General features: G+C 37.9%; 1 protein-coding gene across 1 annotated transcript in view; it reads right to left on the minus strand.

Annotated features, from left to right (window-relative positions):
- The window catches only part of PGGT1B (protein geranylgeranyltransferase type I subunit beta), a 33,120-nt gene that overhangs the window by 19,511 nt on the left and 1,036 nt on the right, over positions 1-12,573 (minus strand). Inside the window, 2 exon segments of the mRNA XM_066339694.1 lie at positions 394-461; positions 8,567-8,685. Coding sequence (XP_066195791.1) covers positions 394-461; positions 8,567-8,685 — 187 coding nt within the window.

The raw sequence follows: 12,573 nt of genomic DNA on the forward strand, positions 1-12,573 counted from the left end.
CAGCCTGAACCTTCCTATGATATCAAAGAACAGCACGTTCTGCATCACTTAATTAGGGCTATTCTGGCCTTCTCTACCTTATGACAATTCTTCAGCTAGAGAAGTTTCCCTTTGTTAGTAAAAGACCAGAGAAGGAGGAGACTCCACTGAGATAAGCCACAATTTGCATGTCAGTTTCTTCACTGCTGTGAGAATTGAAATTCTAGGTATCATTTTAGTATGTTTCTTATGCACATTTCTTAAGAGTTCTGCAAAAATTTCAGTATTAACAATACAAAATTCTCTGCGTTTCAGACACTCTATAATTATGTAATTAAGCTACTATTACAAAAAAAGACACAAGATTATTTAGTGCCTAATTGAAAACATTTCATGTACACATTCTTAACTGACCTTGGAGGGATTGAATGGCATCCCTAAATATGAAGAACCTCTGAATCCACAGCGATTCATGTTCGATCCTGGAAAAGATTAAACCAATACTCAACTAACTTGTTGTGTGGAAACATTTATTATAAACAATTCTTGAATGAGACCAAGACATGTTAGTTCAACACTATTCACTGCCTTAACAAAGTGTGTCTCTCAGTTCCCAACCGTAGTTTATCTCTCTGATTAGCAAAAAAAATAAAACCACAAGCAAACTTAACTTACTTATTGCTGTAGTGACAAAACTCAAAGCATCAGATTGTTTTGTTTTGGTTTTTTTATTTGGTGTAAATACAGTTTGCATCACCACAGACTTGTCTTCCATGCTCATAAGAAAAAAAGAGAAAAAGGACAGCTCCCCTGGGAAAATGGCCAAAGTTAACATTTTTTTATTCCTCTCCAGATTCCCGCCTGGTAATACCGTCTGTTCCCAAGCAGAACTGTTTCAACATACTTTGCAACATGTTCAAGGGCAAACAATCTGCACTTTTAAGCACACTGTAGCTATCAAATATTTCTGTCAGTGATACAGTGTAATTTGTGTCACAATACCTGATCATGTAGCACACAGAAGTGTGAACCACACACAGTCAAGAATCAAGAGCTTTGCAGGGCTCAACCTTGCTTTTGCATGGCAAGACCTCACTTGTTTATTGCTCAGTGTCTGAAACTAAAAACACGTTAGGCTTTTGCCTAATGAATGCCACAATCAACCCGTAGCTGAGTGTTCTTAAATTTTCTCCACCTCTTCAAAGTTATTGAATCTTTAAGCTAAAAATCCTCATGAATATTAGGGAAAATTGCACCAGAATAAATAAGAATGAATTGTTATAAAGCTGAAAGCTCTAAGTAACATCATTATGCAATGTGCCTACAAGCTTTGGTGCAATCTAGCAACATATTACCTTCTAATTCTAAATATACTCTCTATATATATGCAAAATTCGGACTAGAAAGGTTTTATTAGCTTAAGAATTTCAACTTGGCCTGAAGTATGCAAGTTTCTCTACAAGACAAGTCTTTGGATCTAACTGACATGGAGCGAAACATCTGCAATTCTCCACTTCCTTCACAGTTCAGTCAAAAGTACTTTTCAATGATTCTACACACATAACAAAAGCAACTTCAGCTTGCTGAAAAGCTGGTGTGTCATAGTCATCCACACAGAGGAAACAGAAAGGAAAAAAAATTAATAGCTCTTTTATTTTATTGTAATATAAACATTCTCAGTAGAGAACATTTTTCTGTTCATTTGCAGAGTCAAAAATTTGCACTTCATGTTGCCTCAGTCTGTGGAATGCACAAAAAATTAAATGAGTCTTAAACACTTATCTAAGATCCTGAAGGACACTGCTCAAAAAAGCATCACACACAATGTGAACAAATTAGTAAAAGAAGACCTAGAATTCTTGCCCGGTAAGTCCCAGATTTCCTAGGTGACATGGTGGGAGAAAAAAAATCACCATTCACGTTAATTTTCAGTAAAAGTGAATATGCGTCTTTAAGCAAACTAGAACACTCACTTTGAAATGATGCTAGTGTGGCAACTCTTCATCCAGAAAAGAGTTATTATGCTACTAACACAGGTATTCTAGCCTGCTGCAAAGCAAACTGCTACAATTAAGAGAGCTCTGCAGCTGAACGAAACTTAGCTGACAGTTGCTAGATGGAAGGATTCATTCCAGAAATACTGATCCCTATCACTGGCCTTTCTGGAGTGTAGCTTATAACTCATTATCAAGGTAGAAATGGCAGCATGAAACCCAAGTTTATGTGCTGTTAGTGGGTCCCTTCGATCATCTTCTGAATTCACAGATGCTATACAAATACATTAAAAATAAATACATGAATGAAATCATGATCTATTATCCCCTTTAGATGTTCAATTTTCATGCAGCATTTTAAAACCTTTTTTGTACTACTAAACTTTTATAAACTAGAAAACAGCATTTGTAATTTTAGAATTGGATTTAAAGTTGGATTTTTAACCACATGCTATGAATTAATATCTATTTTGACACTTTTTTTTCTCATTTCCCACTCTAAATTTCACACACTGACTCGTAGGAAAAACAGAAGACCAGCATGCAAATTTAGGGCAAATTTTGCAGGGAATTTTACCTTGTCCTCAAATGTGCCTGCAACAGACTTTTCCTAGACCTTCAGTATTACAAGTGAGTTGCTAAATCTCTAGTCACAATACATGAAGTAAAAAATAGAATTCAGAGTTGATAAAGGAAGCATTAAAACAGGAACTGAAAACAACTTGTTTTTAACCACATGACTCTGGAACACTGATGTAGTGTCTCAATTTGGGTTTTTTAGCATCCTGTGAACATACAAGTTGAAAATCAAATGAGAATCAAGGCAATTTACAGGAAATGACTGTCTTTCAGTTTATGAAAGAAACTTTACAATGTGAAATTTCATCCTCTGTAAAGTTTGCTTTACTATTTTATTGCAGTGTACTTGCACTTCTTGTTTTATGTAATAGCTTACTATTCCTAATGAAACTCTTCACTTTCCTGAACCAAAAATGGGCTTCCAGGATCAGAAATAGAACTAAAAATTACGTAGACCCTAACTAAAAGGATGTGATCACGGCTTATGTCCCTTGGGAAAAAACTGCTGGAGTGGCCAGTTCAGCTCCAGAGAGTTTGCTGTGCATCGGTTCAACTGCAGCTGTGAAACGGCACCACCTGGTGTTCACTTCCACCACCAACCTTACTTAGCCACTTTCTGCAGGAGCTGAAGACAGAACAAAAAGTAACAAATATTTCATAAACTGCTGTGTGACTATCTGTGGTGGTTTGAAAGCTGAAAAAACACACCTGGAAAAACTTTTCACATTTGACAACTAAAGAAAACTGACCCATTTCCAAAACCAAAACACTTCATGCTTAAATCAAGAGCAGAAACTATACTGTGGAAAAAAAAAAAAGATGTTACTTACGTGCCCTTAAACCAGAAAGTTCTTAAGACATGTAAAAGAGTTTCAAGTGATGACCACAGACAACTTACTCTAAGAGCTCTTTTTTTACAGACAGGGAGTTTTTGTCATTTATATTTTATGATTTATCTTGCTTGGAAGGACTGCTAAACTTTACCACTACTTTTTCACATTGAAATTATTCATGCATTCCTCTGGCTGCAAGGCTTGTCTCCTTTTGCTAAGTACAGGAGTTTACATTACTAAGTCTTATATTAAAAAATCATAGCTTTAACATAGGCTGATTCAGTCAGTATATCCAGGTAAAACTGAGCATGAGCTCTTCTCACTGAACTAGAGCTTGTAATCCAGTAAATCTTGCTGTTCTTGTAAATCAAAACACTAGAGGATCTCATGAAATGCAAAGTTGCGTTCTCTAGAATAGATTACATATCCTGATAAATACTTCAAAGGCAGCCATAAAAGAAAGTTACACTGGAGAAAAATTTGTATTTTTGCTCAAGAAACTCATGATCAGGATGTTAACACGTACCAATGATTTTAAAAAAGTCAAGGCCATTTTATGACTTTTTTTTTCAGTACTGCCACATAAGAAGAAAAAATCATTAATACAAATCTAAATTTAGACTTTGATAGAAATAATTTTTACGTCTGCCATGTAGCATACTGGTTTTCAGTCTGGTATCCATGGATTCTGGGGATTCAGACAGACAAAATATGTTTCAGTGTTCCTTCTGGTTCTATTTCATAGTACAGGAAAGCTAGTGAAGCATCCAGCTGTCAAAAAGTACAATTTTCTCCCCCCTCCCTTAGCGGGCTGGCACTGGCACTCCCAATCAACACAAAGCTAACACAACACCAATGCAACACAAAGCTAACCTCTGTTAGATAAATAAATGTGTGGTTTTATCCCACTTCAGCAAGCTCTCAAGCAGGGTCAAACAAATGCCACTGTTCTTTTGGGGAAGGATGGTGGATGAATATGGCCAAGCAGTGTGCTTTCACGGTGTAATTAGATTACTTGAGTACAAAGCTCTGGATTCACTTTCTTTCAAAAGTGCTGAACCGGCTCTGAATGTGACTTGCAAGACACTGGAGTACATCTATCTTAAACTGCTATGAGTTGCACTTTAGGTAGTTAAAATAAACTTTAAATTCTGTCAAGGAGCTGCACTATGAGAGGAAAAACAGTAAAACACTGACATGATAAGGATCCTAAGAACAAGCAACTAGTTAAAAGAGGGTGTTTGTCAACTGTTTTCCAATTTCACTAACGCTTAAAAAAATAATGTGTTAATCTAAAAACACATAATTTCTGAGGCTTGCAAAAGAACCCTCCTCAAAATGAAAAAAAAAAAAGAAAAGAAAAAAACCCTTTAAGATTTCAACCTCTTTCTAGAAGAAAAATTAGGTCTTCTTGCAGTGAACACACAAAGAAAACAAAAACACATTGTCGCTATGCACCTAAGCAAAGCATGAACTAAAAGGCAAGGAAAGGTAACAATGGCCAAAATCTGTGCAAGATAAAGGCAAACTATTTAGCATGAGCTATAGAAGGCAGGGGCCCTTTGAACAAGCAGAAGGCAGCAGTTAAGGCAGCAGAAGCATTCAGCTAAGAATGTGTTTTTGTGTGAGGGTCAGTTTGCACATGTGACATGCTATTTATTCCCTGCAAATTAGGACTGGTATTGAGCCAGTCTCTGGAAGACTTGAGCTAAAATTACGGTACCTAAAGGACATAATTTGTTTGAGTCACAGCTACAATAAACCCACAGAAGAATACAGTCTATCCTGACAGACCCTTAACTTCAGCTTAAGTGCATTTTGATTAGGCTGACAGATCTTATGTTTGCTTTCTTACTGAAGTAGATCAAGATCTCACCACTTCAGCCTTAGTGAGCTTTAGTTTCACATAAAATTTCAAAGGTTACAAACCTTTGAAGTGAAGCTATCATTAGCCATCAGATATATTACATACCAGTAAATACAAATATGTCACTACAAACAATCATAGGGTAATGAGAGACTTTATCCTGAATTTTCTAGAGGTTCTGTAACACTCTGCTGGGTGGGTTGACTCCAACCAGCAGCTGAGGCAAGAACACAGAGATAAAGAGAAGACTCACAGAGTGAGACATAAACAGTCTGATAAGTAAAGCAGTTTGCGGGCACGCAAAAAAGCAAAGTTGGAATTAATTTATTACTTCCCATCAGCCAGGCCATTCCTTGAAAGCAGGGCCTCAGCAAGTGTAAAGGTTACTCAGGAAGACAAACGCCAGAACCACAAATATTGCTCCTTTTCTCCTTCTTTTCCCAAGCTTTTATTGCTGAAAATGATGTCAGATGGCATGGAGTGCCCCTCTGGTCAGTCCAGAGGTCAGTCTGGGTCAGCTGTCCTGGCTGTGCCCCCTGCTGTATCTGCCACAGGAAAAGGAGTGCAGAGATATAATAGCAAAAGGAGACAGCCTTGACTGGCACTGCTCATCAATAGCTGAAACACTAAAACATCATTTTAGTACTAGGCTGAAAGCAGAGTAGATTAGAGGCTACTATAAAAAAATCCTAGCCCAGCCACTACAACTACTATAAGAGTTATTGATAAAAATAAACAAATACTAAGTTTGCAGAGCACCAACTGCTCTGTCTCCCATCCACTGGAAAAGACTGTAAGGTAGCAGTAGTTCTCAAAAAAATTTGAATTCACCATCTTAAAAAAATGCTTTAAATAAAAATCAAATTAAGTACTGTGCATAAAAGAACCTTTGCAGGGGCAAACGTGAAAAGCAGAGAAATTTATTTTTCTAATAAGAATTACAGGAATTCTCTTTTTGATTGATACCAAATTCTAGAAATTCAACCACTCTTGCAATCAAGAACAAATCCCATGACTCTGTAAAAACATATTTCCATTTAAAATGTAGCTTTTAAATTGGTTTTCAGTCAAAGAGCCAAACTCAGTGAAGACTTTTATCAAATACAATGCAATTACTTTAGATTGGTGGAATTCATGATTATAAAACAGGATTTTAATTGAAATTTTTAAAAACCAATATTGCATAGAAAGAGAGATTTATCAGAATGCATGAAAAAAACAGCATGTTTCTTTAAAAGTAAAATGTTGTGCTTTCTTGGTTTTGGTTTGGGGTTTTTTTTTTTTTTAACTTGGACAGATTCAAATTTATCAAGCTAATAATCAAGCTATCAAGCTTTAACTGGATACACAAGCACTTTGAAACTAAAAACTTTAGTGCTGTAGCCTACCACAGTTTAATTACTTTTTCAAAGCAGCTGAAAGAAAGAGTAGGAGCTCTGCTGCTGGCAGGCTGCCAATTAACAAGCATTGCACCCACTCAGGATTAAAAAACAGAGAGCCAATACATCTTACTGAAAGTAGACACTACCAGAGTGTAGGCGTTTCCTTCTTCACATTTAGTTATTCAATAGCCAACCTGCTGCTATCAGCATCATTTACATTTTGTACTTTCTACTGCCCAACAGAAAAAGCAAAAATGAAATATAAACACAGAAGTTTTAGCGATCAAGTGACCAGATAAGAGCAGTGTTATTACCAAAAGCATAAGAAGAACAAGAGTTATTACAGTATGATACAAAAGTACAGGACTTGAAGGGAGGCTTGTTCTTCTAGTGAAAACCAGAGATTTATTACTTGGAACGCACAGAGTGTGCTGCTGGAAGTGCCCTCCCCAAAACACCTCTCAGTTTTATAAGCGGATGATAGCTAGAAAAAAGGAGCACATCTCTGTTGAACTGTCAGCCTCCACATCTGCATGCTGGGATTTTTACTGCCCTCCCTAGGAAGCTCTAAACAATGGCAATATTCTAAACACCGGGAAGGTAGAACCCCAGAGAATTACTGCATACGATCAGAGATAAACAAACAAACAGAAATTCCTGTTCTAATCGCTTTTCTTTGCAAACTTCCCTCTTTTGGAATTAAGCCTTGAAGACTGGAATAAAAGACAAAAAGTGAGCAACTCTTAGAAACAAAGCATGTATGCTGTGGAAAGATTTCTGAACAGGAAGGCACAGGAACCTTCTAATCATTAAAAAACTTTGTAGGAATATTTATGTAATCCAAACTCGTAATTTTCAAGAATCAATCCTGGAATAGAATACAAGAAAAGATAAATCTATCAAAATTAGTCCCCTTTTGTAGATCTGATGGTTTCTAAACCTCTGGAGTCAGAAAAAGGATTTTTTTATTACTGTAAAAATTAAGCATCAGCAGTCCTGACTCCTTCATAAAACTGATTTGAGATCTAATTTGTTGTATATAATTAGAATTGATAATAGAAGAAAACACACAATTTTCTTTCTACATCCATCCAAAGTACGAGACAAAGTACAAAGTCTGTCATTTTACAAAAAAAGTAATGGAATTTCCTTTTCTCTAGAGACCACCGGTCTGGGGCTATGCCCACACAAGCATTTAACATGCCAGCACCTTCTGTCACAGAGCAGCAGCGCCTCACCCATGTCCCCTTCCTCCCACCCCTTCTAGTGTTACCAACCATTCACCTGGGCTGCCACAGAAAAAACTGCCAACACCAAACAGCCCACAGGAACAGCACCTCCCTAACCTCTGCCAAACCAACGGGGAAAGAGACATTTCCTGTGAGTTCCTCACCAGCTTTTCTGCTATGCACTTTCCAATCTGAGGACAGCTGGGACTCAGCAGCCGCATTATTTCTTCTCAAAACTTTGGGTAAATTTAGCCTTCACCAGGGACTGTGTTTATCTTTTTTGCTTCCTACCCTTACACCTCCAATTCTCCAAAAGCTGTTGTATATAAACACACCACCGATCACAGCTCCTGGCATTGGAGTGGAAGTCAACAGAATCACTACTAGACTTGTAATACTTCCACAACATATGCATTTCTTTTAGAACCAGGTGAAACATTCCTCTGAAATGCCTAAAGGTGCAGCTTTATTATACTATTTTATACTGGCTTATCTTCAAACTAATTCCTGTTTTTTCTAGTTTTATTACTTGTGAGGGATCTATATCCAAGATTTGCTCAGTATCACTACCTGAAATTATCAGGACTGCACTTTAGGAAGGTCAACCTTATATTTTATAAAAACAAGAGCCATCCACTATTCCCCAAGTACAAAGCAAAAGCAAAAATGTTAATATCAATAAAAAAACTAAAAACTCACTCACTGTCTTCTGTGGGAAGGACCTGCAGGGAATAAATCCATTCTATTATATCATCTTTGTTCACCACATCTAAGGAATCCAACATATCCAGACCAGAGAGAGCGAAAAATGCAATCGTCAACCTAAAAGAAAAAGATAAGTCTTACACTTCCCACCATAAATGTCATGGGGAAATTAGCAAACGTTTGCAGTAACAGATACATCTATGAATTCTCAGCCTTTGACAGTGGTGCAACACAGAGCCGAGCTTAGAATGCATGAAAGTCATCTACTGGACAAAATAATGTTCTTTGTACTGAAAACATTTATCTGCCTCAACAAGGTTGTTCATATAAGCTGCTCCTCCTTTTATATAATAATGATATGTCAATTAAAAATTTACCTAAAGGTCTGTTTACCTGAAAGAAAAGCCCAACAAAACAACTCACTACAAAGTAAGCTAGGTCATAGTATTAACATATGGAGTACTTGCTCTCTGTGAAGAATTCTTAAATGAACAATCCCTTAAACATGCATTAGGTGCATATAATAAGCTACTTCTTATTGTGTCCCAAACTAAATTTCAGATGCTTAGATGTCAATGTCAAGCAGCGAAGCCTACTCTGTAAACAAACAATGCATAAATAGGCACATAGGATGAATTAACATCTAGAGGTACTTATTTCCGGTCCTTGGGTGTAAAGCAGCCTAGATGACTGCCTTAGAATGACACATTCAAGTATTCAACAGAGCGGGTGGAGTAGCTAGCAGGCTGAATGTCCTTCCTACAACTTGTTTCCTTCCATGAACAAGTGCTATATGACCTGCTAACTAACACCTTCTTTGCTGTGTTTAACTCAAACCATGGCAGCCACCCACACATGGCCCTCCAACAGTGCATTACTCACTCTGACAGAGCACCAAAACGACAGCACTGGGTTAGAACTTGGGAGAAGTTGCTATGAGAGAAAATGCTCATGTAATGGTACCTTGGATGTTCTGACTCAGACTAAAATTAGCTGGATGTATATTTTGCCACCCACACTTGTCTGCTGATCCTTCTTGAAATTCTTGTTCTCCTTACACCAGACAAGATGATGGACTGTGAAACAACTGCTAAACATGTAGAAACTATAACTCAGCATACCAAGGAAAACCAACAGTTAATAACTTTCCTTATGAGATTAAGTTGTAATTCGTATTTACCTTACAAACTGGTGACCCACCTTGGCCACCAGTAGTTGGTATCTCTGAAGCGACAGATGTGGAGCCTCCATAGCCACTTAATTTCTGCATGAGGTTCTGCATCAGAACCACGAACAGTAAGACCACAGAAAAAAATGGTGATGTGAGTCAGCCCAAAGCACACATCCAAAAGAATTATTCTAATTAAAACACAGCAGCCAAATGACAATGCAGCAGATGCTAACCTCAATACAGCAGCACAACCTCCTACGGTGACGTTCCTACCAGTGGGCCGGTAAAATATGTAAAATATGTCGAAGTGCAAAATTAACACTTCAAGGCTTATAAAAACTTTTACCATTGATCAGATATCTGATTAATCCAAAATCTGACCCTAGATAACAAATAACTAATTTAAAAAAAGCACTCCTTTTATTAAAAAAAAAAAAACAACGAAGGAATTTACTGCTCAGCTACAATAAACTACTTCTTTGAAACGCTGCCGGTATCTTCGGATTTTCACAAACACTGACAATCTTTTACTAGAGCTATTAAAAAGACATTTTCACTCTATTTTACCCAACTAAATTACTGCCAGTTAGGCAGAAACAACATACCATTTCAGCACTAGAAAATACTGCAAAGTAGGTGCAAAACCACAAGGCCATACATACAACACAGACGGCAAGCTATCTCATCTACAGTTAAAAATGCCTATGTCAGATATATGAATTTTAAAAGTGATTTCACATATAGTTACGGTATATGTGAGTTTACTTATTCAGAGTTGACTGTCTGTCTCCAGCACTACTAAAGAACAGCCTATAGTGTGATGGAATTTATTTACAGTGGGCAAGAGTGTCTGGCCCCACTGGTCATACACAGGTTGCAATACAGCCGTTTTAAGTACTGCACCTTTACTCCATATGCTATCCTCCCTCACAGAAAATCAGACATATGTCCTAGCAAAAACAACTCTTAGCAGCACCTTAGGCGACAAGACACATGCCAAGAAGTGTAAATACTTGATCTACAGCCATTTCCACAGAGGTCGGTCAACAGGACACTCCTCATGGAAGATTCAGACCCCTTTGTCTTCAAGCGAGGACAGAGACTGCAGTTTCACAGAAGAATTCAGAAGGCATTTGAAGTGATAAATTTGAGAAAAAGATTAAGTGTGCAACAAAGAGCACCATGAAGTACCAGTATCTTAAAAGATTTCAGAGACCTGGAAAGTTGCATTCTCTTGCAAAACCTCACTGTGCTGACAATCAGTGTGTATGAAACACTATTAATCAGGATGCTTAAAAACTACTCTTGCTGCCAACTACTGCTGCATGCAAATGACTACAAGATAAAATAATTACAAAGGCTTTGAGGCAAGAGGTTGAGTAGAGAACATGAAATGAATTTTCTTTATTCTCTATTATTGTTTGACAACCTACAGATTAAGTTGAAATGCACCAGCACAGTGAGGAAAATTTCACTCTCTATCACTCGTGTCTGGGTGAAAACAGTTTTCTACTGCAGTGCAGTAAAAAAAAAAAACCCATATGGCAAATTTATTTATTTATTTATTTATTTAACAAATCTCCCTTTAATTTAGTTGAGGTAATCTACGTCAAAATAGAACCACTTCAATTCAAACAAAAGGGTAACAGCATTTCTTTCTGCAGCTGTATCAGCTCCAGAGGTTTCCTGAAGGTTTGCTGAAGTTAGTGACCTTGAACTTGGCAAAAAGGGAAACTTAATACTCTTGAAGACAAACTGGATATAATGCACTTATGGTTCAATCCCCTGCTTAGAATTTGTCAACAGACAGGTGTGCATCCCTGCAAAACATGCCTATATTGTCAAGGGATTCTGAAGATCACTGGTCCCACCTTTTGAAGAACACAAGGCCTCAGAGATGACCCAGGACCCTGAGAAGCTACATCCTCAAAGGTGACTCCACCACTTCAATGGCAAGCTTTTCACAGCGAACTCCTCTAACAGTGAATATTTTTCCTACAGCGACACAACTCTCCCCCAAGTGCCTCATTCCCACAGCCTCCTGCCCCGCCACCATGGTCCCTTACTAACAGTACACCTTTCTCAGTATGTAGCTTCCCACCAATGGAACACTTTGATTAGATGCCTTCCTCTCTAGGCTGAAGAGAGAGATTTCTTTACCTCTTTTTAAGTGTCAGTGTGGCTAAGGTTAGCTATTTGTGTTACCGCTGTAGTACATCTGCATGCTCTGGTAATTTTAAGGCCTGTATATAGCTGAGCATAGGATGCCCAGATTTCCCCATGCTGTCACTAAAATAAATGAGAAAATAGACTGAAACGCCAGCTAATTTTTAATGCATAAAGGATTTAGATAGCTGCAACCAAACTTTCACAAAATTACACAATAGCTGGGGTTGCAAAGGACCTCTGGAGACCATCTACTAAAACCCCCTTCTCCTAAGGCAGGTTTCCCCAGGATTGTGTACAGGCAGATTTTGAATATCTCCAGGGAAGAAAACTCCACAATCTCTCTGGGCAGTCTGTTTCAGCGATTAGTCACCCCCAATATGAGGAAGTTTTTTCTCATATTGAGAGGAACCTTCCTGTGTTTCTGTCTGCTGTGTTTCGCCCTGTCACAGGGACAATTTAAAGAGTCTGGCCCCATCCTCTCGCCATCTATCCTTTAAACACTTGAAATGCATTGGTAAGACCCTCTCTCAATCATCTCTTCTTGAGGCTGAACAGGCTCAGCGCCCCCAGCCTTTCCTCACACAACAGATGTGCCAGTCCCTTAACCCTCTTCGAAGCCCTCTGCTGGCCCCTCTCCAGCAATTTAATTTCTAACTTTTCAGTAT

The sequence above is a fragment of the Sylvia atricapilla genome, chromosome Z, assembly GCF_009819655.1.
Source record: "Sylvia atricapilla isolate bSylAtr1 chromosome Z, bSylAtr1.pri, whole genome shotgun sequence".
Classification (NCBI taxonomy): domain Eukaryota; kingdom Metazoa; phylum Chordata; class Aves; order Passeriformes; family Sylviidae; genus Sylvia; species Sylvia atricapilla.